The 26,424-nt window shown below is 42.4% G+C and overlaps 1 protein-coding gene across 2 annotated transcripts in view; it reads right to left on the bottom strand.

The window, feature by feature from the left end:
• Window positions 1–26,424, bottom strand: part of METTL8 (methyltransferase 8, tRNA N3-cytidine) — an 81,676-nt gene that overhangs the window by 11,079 nt on the left and 44,173 nt on the right. For both annotated transcript variants that reach the window (XM_081095670.1, XM_081095672.1), the window contains exons 3-5: window positions 21,637–21,728; window positions 5,934–6,304; window positions 4,505–4,554 (exon numbers count right to left, since the gene is read on the bottom strand). In XM_081095670.1, coding sequence (XP_080951796.1) covers window positions 4,505–4,554; window positions 5,934–6,304; window positions 21,637–21,728 — 513 coding nt within the window. The remainder of the gene's footprint in view (window positions 1–4,504; window positions 4,555–5,933; window positions 6,305–21,636; window positions 21,729–26,424) is intronic.

Here is a 26,424-nt window from a genome sequence, read left to right as displayed (position 1 = left end):
ACCATAAAACTATTTTCGTTGCTACTTCATAACTGTAATTTTGCTACTGTAAACAATATGTAATTATATGTGTGTTTTCCGATAGTCTTAGGTGATCCCTGTGAAAGGGTCGTTCGACCCCAAAGGGGTCGCGACCCACAGGTTGAGAACCATTGGTCTATAGCTACTATTAGCTTAGGCAACTTCTACCCTTCAACCCGGACACAGGCCCCTGTGTCCCTTCAGTGGTGCTTCATTCCCCCTCCTGTGTGTACAACTCATTTGGCTCGTGGGCCTCTGATGCCGTGAAGGGGTGGAAACACACACACACACACACACACACACACACACACAGCTTGTAAATACAATTTCTAAAGACTAAAACACTACTATATTAATTCTTAGTTATCTTTCCAAGTTATTGTCAAACTTTTATTGAGACTCATATATGTACCAAGCATTAGAGTACAAAGTAATAACGAAGTTGTGTAAGAAGAGTATGGATTTTAGAATCAAATAGACCTGTATTTAAATCCTGGATTTGCCACTTATTAACTTGTGAATTTGATTTAATTTCTTCAAGACTCAGTTGGTTTATTTACAAAATGTAAATAAAGCACATAAATTTAGGTGTTTTGTTTTTTTCTGGGGTGTGGTGTGGTGGAGAGGTTGACACATGAAAATCTTGATTAATTTTAATTGGCCTCCACTGAACTCAGAGAAGTTCTATTTGGCCTTTATCTGAAATTTATTTAACAATGGCTGGACGATGGTTGTTCATGGGCAGCTGTATACTCTGAATTCTGTGGGCCAGTATCCTTCCTTATCATCTCTCATATGCTAGGATCAAATAATCCTTGCATCATGTTGCTTAGTCCATGCTTGAATCATAGAAAGGGATCAGTATGCCATTAAATTTTAATTATCAGAATGGTCCTGGATGTTGTGGATTTTATAGCCTATGTGGGGACATATCTGGTTTTATACAACTACTAAAGGGGTGTTGCCAGGGCAGGCTTCTGGAGGTTTAAGTCTTAGGAATTTTTGTTGTTATTGTTAATCCTCACCCTAGGATATTTTTTTCCATTGCTTTTTAGAGAGGGAGGGAGTGAGGGAAGGAGGGAGGTAGGGAGGAACATATACACATCAATGTGAGAGAAACTCATCGATTGGTTGCCTCCCATGCACACCCTGACTGGGGCTGGGGATTGAACCTGCAACCCTTTGGTGTGCTGGCGACGCTCTAACCACTGATCAATGCCGGCCAGGGCAGTCTTAAATATTTTGAAGGAGAGGAGAGCATTGCTAAGCGGGAAGAAGGGGAAACAGTACAAGGGTTTAGAGGTGGGAGTCACACACCAGGGATAAGAAGCAGAATTGATCCCAACAGCCCAAAATGGTATGAGGTAGGGTATTCAGGTGGGTCTTGAAGCACATAATTAGAACTTTTTTTTAAATTATATTTTTGTTGATTTCAGAGAGGAAAGGAGAGAAAGAGAGATAGAAATATCAATGATGAGTGAGAATCATTGACTGACTGCCTCCTGCACGTCCCCCACTGGGGACCGAGCCCACAACCCAGGCATGTGCCCTTGACCGGAATCGAACCTGGGACCCTTCAGTCCACAGGCCAACAAGAACTTCTAATTTGATTCAGGAAGCATTTCAAGCAAGGAGGACTTTTAAATAAATATGGACTCTAAACACAAATATGCATTTAGCCAAATATCACCCAGGCTCAGATTATATTCTTTTTTTTCTCAATATATTTTTATTGATTTCAGAGAGGGAGAGAGAGATAGAAATATCAGTGATATTTCTAGTGGGATTGAGCCCATAACCCGGGCATGTGCCCTGACTAGGAATCAAATTGTGACCTCCTGGTTCATATGTCAACACTCAACCACTGAGCCACGCCAGCCAGGCTCAGATTATATTCTTAAATGCTACCCATTGATGAACACTATAGTCATGCATAGTCAGTCATTTGTTTTGTGGCACTAGAGATTGACACTTGGTTTAAGATCTGTCCAAATAAGTTCAAGTTGGATGAATAGAATTTGGTTATGAAAAGTTAACTGGTACTAAATCATCTCTCAGTAACTGTTTTCTCATCTTTAAAACAGAGATAAATACGACATCTAAAGTGGTTGTAAAGATTAATGAGTTCGTGTAAGTACAGTTTCTAGAAAGGTGTCTAATTCAGAGTAAGCACCTAATAAATATTAGTCATTATTAAGTTACTGCTGTTGCTATTATTTATTATCATTACCATATTTTTAAAGGAAGATCTCCCTGTGCCTTCCAGGAACTTAAAAACTTAAGAACTTAACAGGGTTCTGTAAAAATTTCCATTTAACTCAAAATGCTTCTCTGGACACTGGCATGTCTAGCTCATTATGAAGGGAATGCAGTCTACCTTTGGGCAGTAGTTACTAAACATCCACATGATACAGAATGGGCTAGCTGCTCAAGGAGAGCATGGGCCGCTCGCCACGTGTCCTGCCAGGGTGGCAGCATGACCTCTGAGACTGAATTCCCGCTGCATCAGCAGCCAACGTTAGGTCTTGTGACCACTCACTGACTTTCCAGAGCATTTCTGTGAAATCAGCTGACTGCCCCTGGCCCTTCTCCCAGCAAGTAGGTGTAATATCACTGCTACTGCCATTCCACCAAGCACTCTCTTGGCAGGGGCTTAAGAAATAAACGATCCTTGGAGAATGATATGACTTCTCAATTCCAAAGGTCTAATTATAGTAAAATATTCTGAAAATGTAAAACATTAACCCTATACTCTCAAAAAGTAATAAAACATAATTTCTTAGGTGGGGAAAAAGAAGTCTAATGGAAAGTCAATCACTGGTTGCCTTTTAAAGATGCATTCATTAGCTTCAGATTACTGAGCTACAGTGATTTCTAAAATGTGGATACAAGGCAAAATAAAGATACAAGATGAGAAGGGCCAAAGAGTGCGGAGGCAAGAGCTTGCAATTATCAGTCGAAGGGAGAAGTAGAAAGGGAAGAATACAGCTAACAAGAGGGGAATCCGAGATATTAATGAATCAATCTGTACTGAGCTCAACCTATCTATATTGTACTGTTAGGCTATCTGGAAAATCAGATTAGGGTAAAAAAAGTATGCTCTCTCCCCCAAGGAATATAAACAGTGGTTGGAGAGAGAAGACATAAAGAAATGACATGCTAAATAATACCTTGAGATGAGTCGTAAAGTAACACATAATCGACTGCCAATGCCGTAGATTTATGTGTATTATAAGCTTGGAGATCACTGAAGTGAAGGAACCTGGCTATGTGCTATAAAAGAACAGGAAATTTCTGCCCAGATATTGGAAAAGGGAAAACAAAGGAAATAAGTACAAAGAGAGAAAGGCCATTCAGAACTGCAAATCTGCCAGCATCACTTCTCCTTGGCCACTTTAACTGGTGATTTGATGCTATTAGGGGATTACTATTTATTATGTTAGGTTTATAATAGTACTGGAAAATGCCCTGATTTTCTGGAAATACATAATAAGACATGTCATATTTAAAGATAAAGTGTCATAATATTGGCATTATATTAATAATTGTTGAATCCAGGTGGTGGGTATGTGGGGATTCATTGTGTACTCTTTATTTTTCTGAATGCTTTTACATTTTCATAATGAAAATTAAAAAAATAGCATCGTTAAATTTAAAAAATATGCATAGAGAAAAGATTGAAAAGAATTACAACAAAAATTCTGTCAGTAGCTATGTTAGGATAATGAGGATGATGGGTAACCCACCCCCGCCCTCACCCCCAAGCCCCGTTTCCTCTAATGGAAATGTTCTGGAATGTGCTTATGTTGACTTTATAATGGAAAAAGAATGGAAAAGCCATTGTGTAAATGTAAAAAAATTTAAAAAGTAACTTGGCAGACCAGCCACATGAAAAAGATGGTAAAGAATGTTGGCAGGTGTGTCTTCTTTGTCATGGAAATAGTAAAACATAGAGGTGAGGTGGGGAATAGGGAAGGACCAGCCAGGAAAACATCTCAGTCCTTATCATCCACGTCTTTTAGTCTTAAGGTTAGTTGCTGTTACCGCCAAACAAGTCTAGAGACAATCATTTGACATCCAAAGGTTTTATCCTGGGAGTGGCTCTGATAGTCATGACAAAATAAAATGAGGATTAAAGCATAAGTTTTAACTCAAGTCTCTGTGTGTAGAATGACACCTATGTATCCTCAAGGAGCAATTCACAGCTTAGTGGAAGGATCAACTCCCTTGCTCTTTTCTTACTCATCCACACAAACAAGCTTAAAAAAATACTTCAGTGCATGGTGGACAACCCATGGCTATGAAATACTCTTTTCAGAGTAAACTTGAAATTAGGCTCTAAGACCAAGGCACTGCTTTTGAAATTTGCCTTAGTCATTTTTCATATGGGAACAAGAACACTACTGGCATATACTTGATAATATTTCCCCAGAATTCCTCAATATCCCCATACATATATAAAAATTTATAGAAGTGAACTCACTGCAAAGTGTTCAGAATTGGAAAAACACTATTTCCAGCACCACAGCCAACCTAAAATCAAAAGAACAAACAAATATCATGAAAGCAAGGTGGAATTTTTCTCACCAATGTTGGATTTTTAATTAAAAAAACAAAACAAAACAAAACTAGAAGAAATGTACTGGACCTCCAGGAATAAGAGAGTTTTCTAAACTCAAAAGCAATGGAATAAAGCACAAAAATAATAATAAGAAATTTAACTATGGAAACATTTAAAGTTTTTATACACCAAAACCTGAATAAACTGAGTTAAAAGATGACCAGAACACTGTGGAAAAACAAAACAAAACCCATTTGCAATAAATATGATAAAGGGCAGGGCTCATTAAAAACAAATAAATAAAACCTATAGGTAAATAAGCAAAGAAAATAAAAAGAACACAAAAGAAATACAAATGGCTTCTAAGCATTTGAAGAACTATATGACCTATTTAATAATCAAAGAATGCAAATTAAACAAGGTATATTTTTTGTCTTATAAAGCAGAAAGCATGAAAATAAGAAATTCTAATCAATGAGGATGTGATGAAATAGACACACAGTGCCATGAACTGGTATTAGTACAACTTCTTAGGAAGCAATTTGGCAATATATCTTAAGAGTATTAAACATTTTAATAAACTATGAACTAGTAAACCTAATCCAAGATAATAAAAGAAAATAAAGAAAAGTCTATTTCCAAAGATGTTTGTTGTAGAAACCTGAAAACAATTTAAATACTTAATAGTGCGAAAAAAGATAAATAGAATTATAGTACTCCATATAGTAAAATATTTTGTAGTTATGAAAATGTTTATAGAAAAATTTTAAAGATAGGGAAAACAGCTTATGATACAATGTTAAATAGAAACAAAGCAAGACCCCAAAATACAGCTATAGTATAGCTCAACTATATAAAACAGTATAAACAAAAGGAGAAAATGTCAGTAAAATGTTAGCAGGAGGATTATAATTTTATTTCTCTTATCTACTCTTTTTTTATTTTTTAAATTTCTTTATTGATTAAGGTATTACATATGTGTCCTTATCCCTCTCTTATCTACTCTTTAGCAAATTCTCTGTAATTAGTATATTCTACCTTTATAATCAGAAGGAAAATGTGTATTCTTAAAAGTAGAAAATCAAGGCCTATACACCAGATTAGCAAATTATATTTCACATTTCTGTTCCACCTGAAAATAAATAATAACAATAAGAGACAGAAATTAAGGCCAAAACTTTACTGGTATTTAAAACTGCTCTCAAGTTGGAAATTAAAACAGATAAATTTTTAAAAATTTTAAATCACAATCATTTTCCCCTTAAAAAAAATCTGGATAGTTAATAAAGTAATATGGAATGTACATTTTAAAATGATTGCCACACCCCATGTTGGCCCTGCAGTGCAGTACCTCTAGGATTCTGAAAGTGGCTTTGCTACCAGGAAAGAGGTCCGCCTGCAGAGGTCCTTTTCTGTGCTCTTCAGAGTGGAGGTTGGCAAAATCAGATTCTGCTTTGCTTTGACCATCTGATGAACCAGAACTTTTCTGATAATAACTCTTTTCTTCGGGCACAATAGGACAGTGCTTTCTTGAGAAACAATTTGCAGCATTAGTTTTTACATAATCCCTTGATAATTCTTTTGCCTCCTCTTCAGTTTTCTGATCAAGTGGAAGAATTTCAGGAAATTCCCTCAGCAGCCAATTACGGTCCTTGAAAAACTTATTCTTATGAATCTTGTAAAATGTGTCCCAGTATTTATTAGCTTCCTTCTCATACTTAACTAAAATAAAGAAGAAAAAAATTACTTAACTATGACTTACATTAATTATTAGTTATCTTAATAACTAAATATATTTAATAGTTAAATCTATTAAATGTATTATATATTATTTATCATTTATAACAAGTATAATTAGCATTGAATAACTTTAACATTATAATTATTTGATTTTTATTAACTCTTACAGGTTAAAACTACAGAGTATTGATTCTCTGAAAATGTGTCAATGTGTGGGGAATTCAGTTCATCTGCTTCCATCTCAATAGTTTGGCCAGTAAGTTTTTGTGAGGAATATAATCATTGCAAACTGCTTTCTACAGTGTAATCTTGGAATCTTAATATTCACATTTTTACCAATCCTATCTAATAAAAGAGAAACATGGTAATTGGCGTACGACCGCTACCCTTCCCATTGGCTAATCAGCGAGATATGCAAATTAACTGCCAGCCAAGATGGCGGCCGGCAGCCAGGCAGCTTGAAACTAACATGAGGCTTGCTTGCATCAGTGACAGAGGAAACCAACCTTCCCCTCCTGCCTTGCCGGCCTCTGAGCCTGCAGTTTAAAAAACATTGTAACAAATATAGAAGCAAACAAAACCCCAGAAACCTGCTTTCAGCCGGCCGGGATCTCAGAGCTGGAATTGATACAGAGTTTCGATTATAGAACCGAAACAAACCAGATACCTGCTTTCAGCAGCAGAGGCCTCAGAGCTGGAGCCTCAGAGCTAAAGCTGGCCCAGAATAAAAAAGAAAAGCAAAAAAGGAGCAGTTGGGAGCTTCAGTCACCTGCCAGCCTGAAAACAGCCCTCAGCCCCTCACCCAGACTGGCCAGGCACCCCAGTGGGGACCCCCACCCTGAAGGGTGTGTGACCAGCTACAAACAGCCATCATCCCCTCACCCAGGCTGGCCAGGTACCCCAGTGGGGACCCCCACCCTGATCCAGGACACCATTCAGGGCAAACCAGCCGGCCCCCACACGTGCACCAGGCCTCTATCCTATATAGTAAAAGGGTAATATGCCTCCCAGCAACGGGATCAGCGGAGCCGCGAGGCCTCCCAGCACCGGGATCAACGGACAGGGGGCAGCGCCCAAACCCCCTGATCGCCCTGCAGCTCTGTGTGTGACAGGGGGCAGGGCCACAACCTCCCTATCCGCCCTGCTCTGTTTCTGACAGTGGCGGCGCCCCAATCCCCTGATCGGCCCTGCTCTGTGGGTGATAGAGGGCGGCACCCCAATCACCCCCCCCCCCCCGCCATGGGCCCTGCTCTGTGTGTGATGGGGTAGAGCCATAACCTCTCCATCGGCCCTGCCCTGAGTGTGACAGTGGCGGCACCCCAACCTTCTGATCGGCCCTGCTCTGTGGGTGATAGAGGGAGGCACCCCAATCCCCTGATCCGCCCTGCTCTGTGTGTGACAGAGGGCGGTGCCCCAACTCCCCTATAGGCCCTACTCTGTGAGTGACAGGGGAGAGCTCCTCAACCCCCTGATGGGCCCTGCTCTGTGCATGACGGTGGGGAGCTTCCCAACCCCCTGATGGGCCCTGCTCTGTGCGTGACATGGGGGAGCTCCCCAACCCCCTGATGGGCCCTGCTCTGTGCGTGACAGGGGGGAGCTCTCCAACCCCCTGATTGACCCTGCTCTGTGCACGACAGCGGGGAGCTCCCCAACCCCCTGATTGGCCCTGCTCTGTGTATGACAGGGGGCGGCACCCCAACTCCCCAATCGGCCCTGCTCTGAGCCCGACCAGGGGCTGCACCTAGGGATTAGGCCTGCCCTCTGCCACCCGGGAGCAGGCCTAAGCCAGCAGGTCGTTATCTCCCGAGGGGTCTCAGACTGTGAGAGGGCACAGGCCGGGCTGAGGGACCCCCCCCCCGCCCCCCCCCCGAGTGCACAAATTTTTGTGCACCGGGCCTCTAGTCTATAATAATAAAAGCATAATATGCAAATCGACCAAACAGCAGAATGACCGTCCGGATGGCCTTCCAGACGACCACACTATGACGTGCACTGGCGCCAGGCCAGCCAAGGCGGGTACAATGCAATTGGTCAGGGGGCCCCACCAACACCCCACGATGACCCCACAGAGGGAGGCCCAGGCCCCTTGGCTGGTGGCACTGCGGCGGGTGGGCGGGGCCTCCCTCTGCAGGGCGATCAATCTGGGGGCGCTGCAATCGATCACCCCACAGAGGGAGGCCCAGGCCACCAGCCAGTGAAGCTGCAGCAGGTGTGTGGGGCTGGCCAGTGATTGCCCCACAGAGGGAGGCCCAGGCCAGCCAACTGATTGCACCCCATGCCTGTCGCCTGCAGAGGAAGGCAACCAGTGGTGGGGGAAGGGCAGGCAGCACTGCACAGATGGCAAGCAGTGGCAGTGGCGGGGACCCGGCCAGCTGCTGGCAGCTGGGGGAAGGCAAGCCCCGATAGGCCCTGATCGCCGGCCAGGCCCAGGGACCAGGCCGGGCTGAGGGACACCCCCTCATCCCCGTGCACGAATTTCGTACATTGGGCCTCTAGTCTATATATATAGAAGCCTAAGCAACCATTAGGACCAGAAGACTGGATGCCCGGCTGGTAGCTATCATGTGCACTGACCACCAGGGGGAAGATGCTCAATGCAGGAGCTGCTCCCTGGTGGTCAGTGAGCTCCCACAGCCAACCTCCCGCAGCCGGCCAACCTCCCACGGTCCCTCCTTCCGGCTGGCCCAGATCGGCCGGGAGGGACCCCACCCATGCACGAATTTGTGCACTGGGCCTCTAGTAACCTATAAGGCTCTTTATTATTTTAGAAAAAGAACACCTTATTTTTTATTTGTGTGAAAGCAGTTTCAACATGATATCTATGTAAATTGGTAATCAGATGGTATTATAAATGACATAATCTTAGAGATAGAATGGTCCATTGAAATAATCTACTCTGACCCCTCTGTTTTGCATTGGAAGAAAGACAGCACAGAATAGATGAACCCAATTATTCCAGGGCCTAGAGTTCCATTGCACAGCAGAATAGGGCTGACTCCTGGAGTCTAGGGGCCATCTCATAACTCCATTCTTCCCCCACCTCCAGAGGCATCTCTTTTTACTGACATCTCCTAATATGAAGCCTTAAAGAGAACTTATGATGCCTGTCTAAAAGAGATATGCATTTTGTGATATCATACCTTAGATTTCACAGGATCCCAGAGTCAGGGTTTGGTCAAGAGTCTCAAAATTTTAGGGAATTCTTAGCTTTCTGCCTCTTTCTATCTGTACCTTAAATTAATAAACTAATATACTTCTTCTCTCCCTCCCCCATTCATTCAACAAACTTTTCTTGGATACTATTATGTACCAGGCCTACTCCCTGGGCCTAATCCATGGGTTAAGAATTATTTTCACCCAATGTAGACACATGATATTTTAAAAGTGCTTTCAAAGAATAAAAAACCTATTGATTTGGAATAATTTCCAAGATTCAATGTTGGGTGAAAAGCAAAGTGTAGAACAATATGTTAGCATGCAACCATTGGTTAGAAAAAAAAAAAAGATAAAAAGAATACATGTGTGTGCATGCACAGAAACATACATGCATGTATATATACACATATACTTATATATATGTACAGAATAGCTCTGGAAGGATAATCTTTAATTAGTAATACTGGTTGCCTCAAAAGAGAGGAACTTAGTGGTTTGAGAATTTTCATTTGAATTTTAATCTGTGAAATTACTATATGCCAAAAATAAATTAAACTAAGCTAAAAATAAAAATAACAGACTCATTTTTCCCATAGTTTTAAAGAAGCCCCTGCCCTTAGAACAAGCAGTGCCTATAGTGAGATTTGTCTTTGTTACAGAGCCCTGGCCTGAAGCCCTTATAGCTTTTCTTTTCTTTCCATTTTTATCTTTATGGCCTTGCACCATGGATCTCCACCCATTTGGCCACAAGACTTTCTTCCCATGAAGTCTGAAATGTATCTGGCAGCAGGACTGCTATAACGACAGAAACTCCCATCTGTATTTAAGGCCTGAGAAATGAAAGCAGATCTCTGTAACAAAAGAATTATGTGATGTTGAAGTCCAAGACATGCTCACATCCACACTAATGGAAGGAAGCCTATTTATGATTAATCTAAACATGCTACATTTTATCTTTACAATAGTCCTATCTCTACTTTTAAAAACTGGAGTGTATACAAAGAAAACAAAACAACATTCTGCAAATCAGATTCAGGAGGAATTAGGAAACTGTCTAATTTCCCCAGGGTCTTCTTGCATCTTGCCTTCTTCCTTTTATCTTAAAAATCTTCTTTGTAACTCACTCTATGCTGGTAGAAGGTTTTTCTGCTTAATAAAAAGCAACCACCTAACAAGAACTACATTTAGTCAAATCTCTAGTATCTGCGTTTCCAATACCAAGCTACTTGTAAGTGATTTTGAACCTAACTATCAGTAAATAGAATATAATAGTACACCGTGATTAATTTGCAGACTATTCCCCTAGGAATTAATTGGTGGTAGGGAGGTAGACACCTGGGGAGTAACTCGAAAGGAAAGATATTCATAGCAGTGCTATTTGTAAGAGGAAAAACTGGGAAATAACTCAAATACCCAACAAACCATGACCAAGCAAACCATGCAGGTCAAAACAGAGTAACCTTACATAGCAATGAAAATGAAAAGGATAATAATAAGAAAAAACATTCACAAAGGATCATCTATACACTGACTGTAACTCAAAAAATTATTTTACATTCATTTATCAAAATCTGGTGAAAATTTGGAGTGATGCTAACAATTTAGTGGTTATTATGTAGTTCTTTCTTTTGCAGTTTTGTCTACATCTTACACAAAGATAAAGAATCTTAGCTGATTCTTCCTTCAACTTGCCTACAGTTTCCTCATTTGATGAGAGGTTGAATGTACTCCATGTCAAGCTCTAAAAAGTCTATGTACTTTCCTATTAAACCCCACGAACTTATGGAGAATATTAGACATAATCAGTTCTACAAACTACAAAATCTTGGATAAGACTGCTGTCATAAAAACGAGCCTGTATTACTATTTTAATTTCTACAATTTATAAAGAAAATGAATCTGCAGTAGATGACTGGAATCTGATTCATGTACCAAATATATCAAGCATCTAAATGCAGCCCTGGCCTAGGAAATCTTTAGAAAGGATCTGAATACTATTAGAAAATGATGGTCAAGGTCTGTGTATATACTTTCAAGCCTTTTTCAAGTATTTCCTAATTTTCAAAATTATGAGGAAAAGAACCCCAAATAATGACATAAATCATTATACCAATAACAACATCATTAAAAATAACAACAATTACACATACTAAGTATTGATTATGTGCTAGGCACTATGTCAAATACTTTACTTGGCTTTTTCTTCCCATTTAATTTTAATAACAAATAGACGTATTATTCAAATAGATGTGTTATTCCAAATTACAAAGAAATTCAAGGTCAGAAGAGATAAAAAAAATTTCCCAAGGTCCACCAGAGCCTGGACTTGGACCAAGTCTATCAAACTTTAAAGTTTATGCTCTTAACACCATTACACTACACTGCCTTCCTAACAGAAAATCAATAGTAGCCCCTCCGAAATACTTCTGAAAATAATCTGTTTTTCTTTTTTCTTTCCAGGTTTCTGCTGATACTTTATTTTTTATTTTTGTGTTCAACACTATTTTGTATTAGTTTCAGGTGTACAGCATAGTGGATGGACATCCATGTAGGTTCCAAAGTGTTCCCTCTGATAATTCAAGTGCCCACCTGGCACCACAGATAGTTAGTACGATATCGTGTACTCTATTCCCTATGCTTTACCTTACATCCCTGTGACTATTCCGAAGCTATCAATTTGCACTTTTAATCCCATTATTTTATTTCACCCTCACCCACTGCACCCCACCCTTCTGGCCTCCATCAGTTTGTTTTTGTATGTGTAAGTCTGTTCCAATTTTGTTTATTTGTTTACTTTGTTCTTTAGATTCCTCATATAAGTGATATCATATGGTATTTGTCTTTGTCTGGTTTATTTCACTTAGCATAATACCCACTGTGTCCATCCATGCTGTTGCAAATTAATCTGTTTTTTCTAATTCTGTACTTTCTTCTCATTATGAAACACCAAGTTAAAATGAAAACCTCAGCATGACTTATAGTCAGTATAACTAAGTTGTAAAAATAATGCTGATTGGAGTAAACCTTCCTAAAAACAGGTCAGAAATACAGAATTAAACTCCATTTAAATTACATAAAATATCAATTATGTGTGCGAAATTATATGATGAAATTAGGGTGAGCAATGGCAACATTAATGCTCTATGAGAATAGATGGGTTTGTGGCATAGAAACAAAACAGAAACAGCTCTTAGGATAGGCTGGGGAAAGGTTAATGGGCTGGAACTCTTTCCTTTTTTTTTCTTTTTAAAGTTGTGTTTTCAGTAGTATCTCCAATCAATCCTGGCAACTCCACAGTAATGCGTGACAGCTTCTGAGACCCCACGGGAGCTCAATCAAACTCATAATTATGGTTATGAGACAACATAAACACCTTCAGCATATGATTTAATTTCCTGAACTGTAAGAGTACCTGTGATAACAGGGGATTTGGAAGAGCTACTTTCTTGACCATGAGTGAAACGTTTAGTTTCAACCTGCTGTTAACTTACCTCAAGTTCAGGCCAATAATGATAAAAGAATATAGTGAAGCGAAATCTGCCCTGTCTTTATCTGGCCCAACTGACCTTCTAAATAGGTATATTAATGATCAATTTTTCTTGGAGGCGCATTTTTTCCTTTCACATTCCTAGATTGCCAACTCAGAATTAATTGTTCTATGCCAATGGCAATAAAAAGGATACAGTGATCTGTTTAAACACAGCCAAATGAAGCATCTTCTCAATTATTCACTTATTAAATTCAGTACTGCTGAGGGGAAGGAGGAATATGACACACTAATAATACTTAAGTATTCAGAATTCACTCTGAATCACACTGAATATCATAACTAAGAAAATGAATTAAACCACTTATGTATCTGACATATATGATATGATTAATATGAATTATGAAAATTTATTCTAAGTTGCAGTGTAACAAAAAGCAATTTAAAGTTACTTTTGCACATCAATTACGCAAATACCTGAGCTCTCAAAGTTGGTAATTTCCACATGTCACTGATAAAGTTCACCATTGTCTAATAAAAGAAAACTCTTAAAGTTATGAAATGAAAAGTACATTTCTGAGAGCACTGCATGAAATTTTAAATTAAAGTTGACTTATAAACAATACCCTAAATTTATCAGCACAAAAACTTTTAGCTGCTTTTTTTTTTTTCCCACATAGGATACTCTCAAGTGGAAAGTTATTCAAGGTAAGGTATAGCGGGATTCTTTTACTATTTGGCTTGACATAGATAACTCATCCTAGCTAGGTAGTTATTTATAAGGATATTTTAGAGCAGTGGTTCTCAACCTTCCTAATGCTGCGACCCTTTAATACAGTTCTTCATGTTGTGGTGACCCCCAACCATAAAATTATTTTCATTGCTACTTCATAACTGTAATTTTGCTACTGTTATGAATCATAATGTAAATATCTGATATGCAGGATGAATTTTCATTGTTACAAACTGAACATAATTAAAGCATAGTGTTTAATCACAAAACAATATGTAATTATATATGAGTTTTCTGATGGTCTTAGGCGACCCCTGTGAAAGGGTCGTTCGACCCCCAAAGGGGTCGCGACCCACAGGTTGAGAACCGCTGTTTTAGAGTAAAAGCACAGCTGCTTTTGTTATTAAGTTTTAAAAACCCATTACATTTGCTAAATAGCTAGTTGAGATATAATACACTGGAGATGTTTTTAGAAAATTGTAAAATACTAGGGGCCCAGTGCACAAATTCGTGCACCTTGAAAGGAACTGTGGGCCACGAGTCTGCGGTGGGCACAGGGGTGGGTCTTGGCCCATCCTCCGCACCCCTGCCTGGCCCCTCCCACCGCGGCCCCTGGTCCGCTGTCTGCCGGCAGCCCAGCTCCAGCCGCTGTCGCTGGCCCTATTCACACCCACTGACGGCGCAGAGCTATTGGGGCTGGTGCTGGCAGCGGATGCAAGTGGGGCCGTCACTGGCAGCGGGTACAAGCGGTGGCTGCCGGCCCTGATAGCCTCTCAGGAGCAGGGGGAGGTGGAGAAGCCCTCAGGGTCAATCAGGGCCAGCAGCCACCGCTTGCACCTGCTGACGGCGCCAACAGCAGGTGCGAGCAGGGCTGGTGCCGGCAGCAAGTGCAAGCGCTTGGCGGGACCGCAGCATGTGGGAACAAAGAATTTTCAGTAACCACCAGAGGTTCACCCCGATGAAAGCGACTGGTGCCCCACCTTGGTCTGGTGCCCCTGCTCACCTATTCTACCATCCCGCCATAGCCGATGCCCACCATGAAGCGCTGTGCCACCTGCTGCCAACGTCCACCATGTTCCATGCGTGCCCCCTGGTGGTCGGCATACGTCATAACAACTGATTGTTCGGTCTATTTGCATATTAGTCTTTTATTATACAGGATAATCACGTTAACTCAAAAACTGTCAAAAGAATCTTCCTAATTTCTCAAATTAACCTTCTTTTAAAAGAAATATGGTCTATAATAAAATTTAAAAGAATTTAACAAAGGATATGTGGAATTAAAAATCATTAATCTGGGCATCTAATTGAAAGAAATATTTCTAAGAAGAGCCTGGATGCTATACATTTTAATCACAAAAACAAAATGTCAACCATCTCACAGCAAAAAATGACTGTCATCTGTGATGGATAAGTTCTTATTTTTCAGAATTGTGAGGATATTTCCTGACTTCAATTCTCACCAACAGCTAAGACAATAGGTGAGACAATAGGTGAGAAACTGGACATGGGAATGACAGGACAGACTGACACACACAGAGAAATGTGCTGGAGCCCAGTCAGCATGACTCAGTGGTTGAGCGTCGACCCATGAACCAAGAGGTCAGGGTACATGCCCAGGTTGTGGGTTCAATCCCCAGTGTGGAGCATGTAGGAGGCAGCCAATCAATGATTCTCTCTCATCATTGAAGTTTCTATCTCTCTCTTCCCTTCTCTGAAATCAATAAAAAGATATTAAAAAAGAAAAGAAAAGAAATGTGCTGGAGAGGCGGTCAGAGTCGGAGACCAACTAGCAGCAGTTCCTGCCAGTGACATTAAAATAAGTAAGATAAGCTCATGCTGTATAACCATCTGCAAAGGGGATACTTTGTGATGGGAGAAAACTGGCTCTTTCAAAGACTTAGGACTCTCCTAGGTAAGAAGGAATGATGGTTAACAGAGGCACTGGGAGATCTGGGTCAGAGCTTCCTTTGGGTTTTCACAAAGTTTGGGCCAGGAGAGCTTTTAAAGGGATCTATTCACCTTGACCCATATTCACTGGAGACATTAAATACCAGATTGGAAGCCTCACCAGACTAGCTTCCGCAGACTAGCAGCTCTATGATCCCTGGCAGAGACTGGACTGGGTGGCTAGGTAGGCTTTTACTCTCACTGCAATGTCCTGTCACTCAACAGCTTCTCGGAGCAGAAGTGTTCTTTCTCTGTGACGTGCAACCTTGCTTAAGTGTGATGCACCGGTCACCCTCACCGTGTGTTCCTCTCCTGGCTCCTGACATGTTTGAAGTCCACCGCACTGAGGAGTGTTACGGGGGGACGCCGACAGGATGCATCAGAAACCTCCATCACTTTGAGTCATTTTACAATGGAATCTTTTGTTCTGTGTCTCCACAGCAGCCAGAAAACTTGCTCAGAGAGAGATTGGACATGCTAATAAGCACATACCAAATGCTTCAAAGCAGTATCATCAGTCCTCTCAAGCCTGCTTTTCCTGCTTCCACAGAGAGAGCCCAGTCACCACCTTTCTATTTCAGTCACACTATGATTCTGCGGGAACTGTCATTTTCCTTTACTGTGGTTTCCAGGGCCCTAAAATAACCTTCTCATTAGCTTCACTCAAGTTCATTGTTAACATAAATAGGCCAAAATAGGCAGCCACGTGCAGAGCACTGCAAAGGAACATTATCAGCACTGCTCATCTATTTATGTTCTAAACAGAAATATTCAAGAGTGTGAAAAAAAAAATCCTTGGTTTTTTTAAATGATCAAATGAATATACTGTGTATAATTTCTAATTTGCTGAAAATGAATTAAGATGACTGATAACTTTTAATTCGGTTTAGGCTTGACTCTTTCTGTCACATCCAGGTGGCCACTAGCAGAAGCTTGAGTAATGTGGAAAATATGTCTGTGCAGCTGCTGGCAAAGAAGCAAGATTATACTTCCTCAGAAACAGAATGACAGAGCTCCTGAAAGGAATGCAATGTTGGCTGATCTGTAAGCAGAACTGCCACTGGTATGCACCCTCAAATCCAACTCCCGGGCCATATCCTACTCTGGACTGCATGACTGGAAGCTCATAAAAATAGAACAGCTCCACTGTGGGGCAGGTACTCTTCTTTCTTGTCCACTCTCCAGGACACGTTCAAGCTTAGGTGTAAGAAATGGGAGCAAGCTCTAAGGGATAGCAACTGATGCTAGAGGATAAGACGCAGCACTGCCCCTTCACTGGGTAAGGGCAGCTAGGGAGGGCATTCTCAGTAGCTCAGGCTCCACAGCTACCTTCGCTTCAAACTTTAGCCTCAATTGTAGACTGAAGCCACTAGAACGATAGTTAACTACCAGTGGGATTAGTGATTTTCACAGGCTTGGCTTGCACAGAGGAATGTAAATATCTTTCCCTAGGGAGCCTTGGGACAGCTGACCCATCTATCCTGAAAACTGCATCTCAGGCACTGGCAAACATTTCCTTCAAAGGGCCAGTTAGTGAGTAGTCATTGTGGGCTACATATGGTCTCTGTCGCCACTATTCAGCTCTGTAAACATAGCTCAAAAGCAGCCATAGAAAATATGTAAATAAATGAGTATGTCTATGTCCCAATAATGCTTGACTTATAAAAACAGGCAGTGGGCTGGATTTGACCCGTGACCATAGCTTCCTGACTTGCTCTATTTAATGGGTACTCTGATTTTGTCACAAGAGTGAATGAGAAATGGTCAGAACCAGAACCAAACTGCTCTGACAAAACCAACCTATGGGGTCAGAAGCCAGAAGAACAATGGTTGCTCATTATGCGGCCTGAAGGATTGGGGGAAGTATGGTAATTGGGTTGGAACATGAAAACTTTCTGGGTTACTGGTAATATTCTGTTTCTTCAGGTGGGTGTTTGGAAAATCCATTGAGCTCTGTGAGAAGCTAATCTAATAAAAGAGAAACATGGTAATTAGCGTACATCCACTACCCTTCCAATTGGCTAATCAGGGAGATATGCAAATTAACTGCCAGCCAAGACGGCGGCCGGCAGCCAGGCAGCTGGAAGCGAACATGAGGCTTGCTTTCTTCAGTGACGGAGGACTCCAATGTTCCCCGCCTGCCTTGCCAGCCTCTGAGCTTGCAGTTTGAAACATTGTAACAAATATAGAAGCTAAACAAAACCCCAGAAACCTGCTTTCAGCCGGCCGGGATCTCAAAGCTGGAGTTATACATTGTTTTGATTATAGAACCCAAACAAACCAGATACCTGCTTTCAGCAGCAGAGGCCTCAAAGCTGGAGACAGAGCTAAAGCTGGCCCAGAATAAAAAAAAAAAGAAAAGCAAAAAAGGAGCAGTTGGGAGCTTCAGTCACCTGCCAGCCTGAAAACAGCCCTCAGCCCCTCACCCAGACTGGCCAGGCACCCCAGTGGGGACCCCCACCCTGAAGGGTGTGTGACCAGCTGCAAACAGCCATCATCCCCTCACCCAGGCTGGCCAGGTACCCCAGTGGGGACCCCCACCCTGATCCAGGACACCATTTAGGGCAAACCAGCCAGCCCACCCATGCACCAGGCCTCTATCCTATATAGTAAAAGGGTAATATGCCTCCCAGCACCGGGATCAGCGGAGCTGAGAGGCCTCCCGGCACTGGGATCAGCGTGACATGGGGCAGTGCCCAAACCCCCTGATTGCCCTGCGGCTCTCAGTGTGACAGGGGGCGGGGCCACAACCTCCCTATCCGCCCTGCTCTGTTCGTGACAGGGGAAGGCGCCCCAACCTCCTGATCAGCCCTGCTCTGTGCCTGATACGGGGGAACTCCCCAACCCCCTGATCGCCCTGCAGCTCTGTGTGTGACAGGCTGCAGTGCCCCAACCCCGTGATCGGCCCTGCTCTGTGTGTGACAGGGTGTGGCGCCCCAACCCCCGCCCCCACCCCCCCACAGGCCCTGCTCTGTGTGTGACAGGGTAGAGCCATAACCTCCCCATCGGCCCTGCCCTGAGTGGGAGAGTGGCGGTGCCCCAACCCCCTGATCGGCCCTGCTCTGTGGGTGATAGAGGGTGGCGCCCCAACCCCGCCCCCCACGAGCCCTGCTCTGTGTGTGATGGGGTAGAGCCATAACCTCCCCATCGGCCCTGCCCTGAGTGTGACAGTGGCGGCGCCCCAACCCCGTGATCAGCCCTGCTCTGTGGGTGATAGAGGGCAGCGCCCCAACCCCCTGATCCGCCCTGCTCTGTGTGTGACAGGGGGCGGTGCCCCAACTCTCCTATCGGCCCTACTCTGTGAGTGACAGGGGGGAGCTCCTCAACCCCCTGATGATCCCTGCTCTGTGCGTGACAGGGCGGAGCTCCCCAACCCCCTGATGGACCCTGCTCTGTGCGTGACAGGGGGAAGCTCCCCAACCCCCTGATCGACCCTGCTCTGTGCGTGACAAGGTACGGAGCCCCAACCCCCTTGATGGGCCCTGCTCTGCGCATGACAGGGGGCAGCGCCCCAACCCCCTGATCGGCCCTGCTCTGTGCATGACAGGTGGTGGCACTACAACCTCCCTATCGACCCTGCCTTGAGTGTGACAGGGGGAAGTGCCCCAACCCCCTAATCGGCCCTACCCTGAGCATGACAGAGGGTGGCATCGCAACCTCCTAATCCGCCCTGCTCTGTACATGACAGGGGGCGGCGCCCCAACTCCCCAATCGGCCCTGCTCTGAGCCCGACCAGGGGCTGTACCTAGGGATTGGGCCTGCCCTCTGCCACCTGGGAGCAGGCCTAAGCCAGCAGGGCATTATCTCCCAAGGGGTCCCAGACTGCGAGAGGGCACAGGCTGGGCTGAGGACCTCCTTCTTTCCCCCCCAAGTACACAAATTCTTGTGCACCAGGCCTCTAGTCCTATATAATAAAAGGGTAATATGCAAATAGACTGAAAGGCAGAACAACCGAACAACCAATCAAAGTGTAATATGCTAATGATATGCTAAGGCTGCTCAACCACTTGCTATAACATGCACTGACCACCAGGGTGCAGACAGTAAACTGGTTGACCAGTTGCTATGACGTGCACTGACCACCAAGGGACAGATGCTCCAACCAGTAGGTTAGCTTGCTGCTGGGGTCCGGCCGATCAGGACTGAGATGAGCCGAACATGCCCTGGAGCCTTCCCATGGTTCCTCCCCGGCCTGATCGTGCACCGGTGGGGTCCCTCACCCTGGCCTGCACCCTCTCGCAATCCGGGACCCCTCGGGGGATATCGGAGAGCTGGTTTCAGCCTGATTCAGTAGGCCACTCCCCTTGGGAGGGCAGTAGACGCAGGGCTCATGGCTGGCGAGTGCTGCTGTAGCAGCGCGAGCCTCTCCGGATAGGGACTGATTGGGCGTGAGCCCGCAGCAGGCACAGTGGAGCCAGGATGAGTGGGAGCAGCAGGTAGGAGCTGCAGGTGGCGCTGAACTGCGGGTTTCAGCCCAATCCTTGCAGGCTGCCCAGAGGGACCCAACCCATGCATGAATTCGTGTACCAGGCCTCTAGTTCATTTATAAGTTGTGTAAATTTCTGCATTTGTTACTTCAATAATTTTTTTTTAAAGGAAAAAGAAGCAAGCTGTGTTAAGAAGAGATGATTTTAAGCAAAATACAGTAAAAAAAAAAAAAAAATCCTATCTACAGATGTTCAGCAGAATGTCTGTGGGTTCCCAGCAACATAGTAAGGATGGAAGTCATTTTGGGGGGGGGTACTTTTTAAAAAAAATTATGGTAAAAAACACATAACGTAAAACTTACCATCTTAACCATTTTTAAGTGTACAGTTCCATAGTGTTAAACGGATGTCTAGAACTTTTTCATCTTGCAAATCTGAAACTTTATACCCATTAAACAACTCTGGTGTTCCCCTGTCCCCCAGGCCTTGGTAACCACCATTCTACTTCCTGTTTCTATGAATATGACTACTTTTAATACCACATATATATGGAATTATACAGTATTTGCCTTTCTGTGACTGGCTTATTTCATTTCACATGTCCCCCAGGTTCCTCCAGGTTATAGCATGTGATAGGGTTTCCTTCCTTTTTAAGGCTGAACAATAATCCGTCGTGTGTATCTACCACATTTTGTTTATCCTTCTATCCATCGATGGACATGTGGAGTGCTTCCACCTTTTGCCTATTGTGAATAGTGTTGCTATGAACATGGATGTACAAATATCTCTCAAGACTCTGCTTTCTATTTCTTTTTGCTATGTCCAGAGGCGAGGTTGCTAGATCACACATGGTAGCTTCATTTTTAATTTTTAAGGTGCTTCCATACTGCTTTCCATAAAAGTTGCACCATTTTACAATTCAACCAACAAGGCAAAAGGGTTGCCATTTCTCTACATCCTCACCAACACGTTTTCTTTTTTGTGTGTGATAGTCGCACAGATCAATTTTTCAGAAGCCATTTTTGAAGGCCTGGCAAGGCTTTATCTGAATTAAACTCTAAATATCAAATGGCCTTCAAGAAAAGTTACCTTAAATCCTTCTATATTGGAACTTTATATTTATCCTAAGAGACCCCCAGCAAGATTTTGATATGACTTTACCTTCTTTGCTGAAAGTGTTTGAATTTGCTAACATTACTAACAAGTGAAACACACAGCAGATACTAAAGGACTCCTAACGAGAGGAAAATTTTAAAGTTATGTTTTCAAATCTTGTTTGAAATGCCACCCATGTGCGTGTGTCTCCCAGAAAGAGCAACAATATGACTAAAAAAGAGCAAGTACAAGGTGAATACATACTTCATTTCATTAAGTTGGTTCCACTGAACTGAAAGACCTGGGCATTCTCCCAAATGGAACAAGTCCATGGCACAGGTAGAAGTAAAGAACTCCCCGAAGCAGTGACACAGTCGGTGGAAAAAGCCTCAGGTGTGGACTGAGTCAGTGGGAGGTCAAACGGAAAACTGGGCTCCAGGAGCTGCTACCACAGTTCGCTGCCTACCTTGCTCTTCCAGAAGGACTCGCTCAGCTGAGTTTTCCTCTACTTTTTTTCTGGCTGCTGCTTCGTCCTCTTTTGACCATTGCATATGATCCCTATAAAAAAACACAACAACTGTAACACATGCTCTACAGTTGAAGAAGGCAGGAAAAGGGTGGCAGGGGATGCATTTGTCATTCTAGATTATGCAAAGACAAGTGATACAAACTAATTCCTCGTCCGCTGAAGGTATTTTGTGTCAGATGTGCCTCCTGATAAGTGCCGGGGTAACCCTGGCACCTCTGTGGTTTCTTTGTTTAAAGCTGGTTGTGTTGCAATCCCCAGCCACCTTTTGGAAATGACTGCTGAAGTATGTCATGTCCCAGAAGCACCATTATGGCGCATGATTATTTGGGTGCTGGTATGGTTCACTGTATTTTACTCTAAGGCTAAATTCATTTGCCTTTTTATTAATTTATGAACAGGGCATTCTTTAATGGTTCTTGAATACTCTTTTTACAATATTTGTAAAATTCTTTGTACTTATCCTCAGTTTTTAAAAAAAAATATATTTTATTGATTTTTTTTTACAGAGAGGAAGGGAGAGGGATAGAGAGTTAGAAACATTGATCAGATGCCTCCTATACACCCCCTACTGGGGATGTGCCCGCAACCAAAGTGCATGCCCGGAATCAAACCTGGGACCCTTCAGTCCGCAGGCCGACGCTCTATCCACTGAGTCAAACCGGTTAGGGCAATCCTCAGATTCTAAAGTGACTTTAGATTTTTCTTTCTTTTTTTTTTTTTTTTAATTAAGTCTTTATTGTTCAGATTATTACATTTGTTCCTCTTTTTACCCCCCATAACTCCCCTCCTCCCAGTTCCCGCCCCACCCTCTGCCCTCACTCCCCACCCACTGTCCTCATCCATAGGTGCACGATTTTTGTTCAGTCTCTTCCCGCATCTCCCACACCCCTTTCCCCCGCAAGAATAGTCAGTCCATTCCCTTTCTATGTCCCTGATTCTATTATAATCACCAGTTCATTCTGTTCATCAGATTATTTATTCACTTGATTCTTAGATTCACTTGTTGATAGATGCATATTTGTTGTTCATAATTTGTATCTTTACCTTTTTCTTCCTCTTCCTCTTCTTAAAGGATACCTTTCAGTATTTCATATAATACTGGTTTGGTGGTGATGAACTCCTTTAGCTTTTCCTTATCTGTGAAGCTCTTTATCTGACCTTCAATTCTGGATGATAGCTTTGCTGGATAAAGTAATCTTGGTTGTAGGTTCTTGGCATTCATCACTTTGAATATTTCTTGCCACTCCCTTCTGGCCTGCAAAGTTTCTGTTGAGAAATCAGCTGACAGTCGTATGGGTATTCCCTTGTAGGTAACTGAGTTTCTTTCTCTTGCTGCTTTTAAGATTCTCTTTGTCTTTTGCTCTTGGCATTTTAATGATGATGTGTCTTGGTGTGGTCCTCTTTGGATTCCTTTTGTTTGGGGTTCTCTGCGCTTCTTGGACCTGTAAGTCCATTTCTTTCATCAGGTGGGGGAAGTTTTCTGTCATTATTTCTTCAAATAGGTTTTCAATATCTTGCTCTCTCTCATCTTCTGGCACCCCTATAATTCTGATGTTGGTACGCTTGAAGCTGTCCCAGAGGCTCCTTACACTATCTTCGTATCTTCGGATTCTTTTTTCATTTTGCTTCTCCGGTTGGGTGTTTTTTGCTTCTTCACATTTCAATTCTTTGACTTGATTCTTGCACTCCTCTGGTCTGCTGTTGGGAGTCTGTATAATATTCTTTATTTCAGTCAGTGTATGCTTAATTTCTAGTTGGTTCTTTATCACCACATTGAGGGTCTCATTAGATTTCTTGAGGATCTCACTACATTTATCGGCAGTTTTTAGAAAATTATTGAAAGACCTTAAAAGTGTGGTTTTGAGCTCTATATCTTCCATTTCTGACATCTGTGTCCTGTTTCTTTGTCTCCGCATTTTTTATCTAGACTTTTCTTATTACCTGCCTTAATTTCTATAAATGGGTTCATTCACATTTAAATTATAGACTACTTGATATAGATATAAAAAGTCACCTTTCGCCCTAACCGGTTTGGCTCAGTGGATAGAGCATCGGCCTGCAGAATGAAGGGTCCCAGGTTCGATTCTGGTCAAGGGCATGTACCTTGGTTGTGGGTACATCCTCAGTAGGGGTGTGCAGGAGGCAGCTAATCGATGTTTCTCTCTCTCATCGATGTTTCTAACTCTCTATTCCTCTCCCTTCCTCTCTGTAAAAAAAATCAATAATATATATATATTTTTTAAAAGTCACCTTTCTAAGATCTGACATTTTTTTTCCTTTTTTTGGCATTTTCTTTAAGTATTTTTTCGTTTCAAAATTTACTTGCCCAATACGAGAAGATATTATTTTTTGCCACAAAAATGTCTTTCTTAGAATAAAAAGCAGCATCTTTATACAAAAAGGTGATTTTGTTTTGTTTTATTCTTACAAAGTTTGCATTTCTTTTTTTGCAACTGGTAAAACTTTAGTGAGTGATGTGATTTCTTGGAATAAACCATTTTTTTTTCCTAAACAATAACGAAATAAAGTTCTATATAACTTGAAATTTACTTATTGAAAATTGTAAAAAATATCACCAACATTAACATCATATGATATTTACAGCTACCTCACTGAGGAGAAAGGGGTAAGTTATAAAATTCCTGAGGTGCATCATTATGGTAACTGATAAACATCAACTGATACATGTGTATGAAGCTGGGACTGTGGACTGTTTGTACAGGAAACAACAAACAATCCATTTTGATTGGATAATTGCAGATGAAGTTAAGAGTTCAGAATCAGAGGCTCTCAAATGTGAACAGTTTGGTAATGTGCAAGACACAATGAATTGGGGAGGGACTGGAGGGTGGGAGACCAACTAGAAGACTTGCAGTGATCTAGGAGTCGGAAGTTCCAGGGTTAAGGTGGTGGCAATGAAAAAACAGAAAGGAAGAATGGCAGGAGAGACACTGTGGGAAAAAAAAAAAAAAAGCTGTTATGTCCTGGAGATTAACTAGATGTTGTGGGGAGTAGATAAGAAGAGTCAGGCATGATTTCAAGATCTTAAAACTGAATATCAAGAAAACTGGGGGTATCAATGACAGAATAAGGAGTTGGTTTGGGTAGAATGATGATTAGCTTGGTACTATTTTTAAGTAATGTGTATGTAACCAGATATAAGAGGGTGTATTCCAGTGACCTACCTATAAATATACCACCAAAAGGTGAGAAACTGCCATCTTTTGAGAAGGATTAGAACTGGTATACTGAAGTCCCTAGGAAAAGCAAATGATAATGCAAATCTCAGAGTTTCACAGATGAAACTTTAACCACCATTATTTCAAATAAAACCTAATTATTTAAAATCCAAATAATCATTAAGCAGCTTTGTCACTTGCTCTAATGCAGTGGGTCTCAACCTTCCTAATGCTGCGACCCCTTAATACAGTTCCTCATGTTGTGGTGACCCCCAATTTCATTGTTACAAAGTGAACATAATTAAAGCATAGTGATTAATCACAAAAATATGTAATTATTTTTTTTAATATATATTTTATTGATTTTTTACAGAGAGGAAGGGAGAGGGATAGAGAGTTAGAAACATCCATGAGAGAGAAACACCAACCAACTGCCTCCTGCACACCTCCCACTGGGGATGTGCCCGCAACCAAGGTAGATGCCCTTGACCGGAATCGAACCCAGGACCCTTGAGTCCGTAGGCCGACGCTCTATCCACTGAGCCAAACCGGTTTGGCACAATATGTAATTATATATGTGTTTTCCGATGGTCTTAGGTGACCCCTGTGAAAGGGTCGTTCGACCCCCAAAGGGGTCGGGACCCACAGGTTGAGAACCGCTGCTCTAATGAGTCAGATTAGAATAGATTTTTATTTTGTCTTATTTTAATATATGTGAGGAATCACTTTGAACTGACAACTATACTTTGTATTTTGCACATATAAATATACTGGGTGGGGCAAAAATAGGCTTACAGTTGTACATATGAAAATAATACAATCCTATATAATAAAAGCCTAATATGCTAAGTGTCTGGTTGTCCCATTGGCCGTTCAACCAAGCAAAGTGTAATATGCTAATGATATGCTAAGGCCACTCAACCGCTCGCTATGACATGCACTGACCACCAGGAGGCAGACGCTCCAACTGGTAGGTTAGCTTGCTGCTGGGGTCTGGCCGATTGGGACTGAGCAAAACTGGCCATGCCCTGGAGCCCTCCTGTGGTCCCTCCTGGGCTGGCCAGCCTCCTGCGTCCTTCCCTGGTCCCAATTTTGCACTGGTGGGGTCCCTCGACCTGGCTTGCATTCTCTTGTAATCCGGGACCCCTCGGGGGATGTCGGAGAGCCGATTTTGGCCCAATCCTACAGGCCAGGCCAAGGGACCCCACTGGTGCACAAATTTGTGCACCGGGCCTCTAGCAAATACTAATACAAGAATAAACTGTTTTGCATATTCATAAATATAAACCTACTTTTGCCCCCACCCCATATACAGAATATTATTAAAAGAAACAAATCATTTATTTATAAAATAGTATTATTGCCCTGGCTGGGTGACTCAGTTGGCTGGAGCATCATCCTGTACACCAAAAGGTGGCAGTTCCGATTCCTGGTCAGGGCCCATGCCTAGGTTGTGGGTTTGATGGGAGGCAACCAATTGGTGTTTCTCTGTCACATTGAACTCTCTCTAAAATCAATAAAAACATATCCTCTGGCCCAGGAATTC

Source organism: Myotis nattereri (genome assembly GCF_964212035.1).
Source record: "Myotis nattereri genome assembly, chromosome: 7".
Taxonomy (NCBI): domain Eukaryota; kingdom Metazoa; phylum Chordata; class Mammalia; order Chiroptera; family Vespertilionidae; genus Myotis; species Myotis nattereri.
This window is presented reverse-complemented; position numbering and strand designations above follow the sequence as displayed.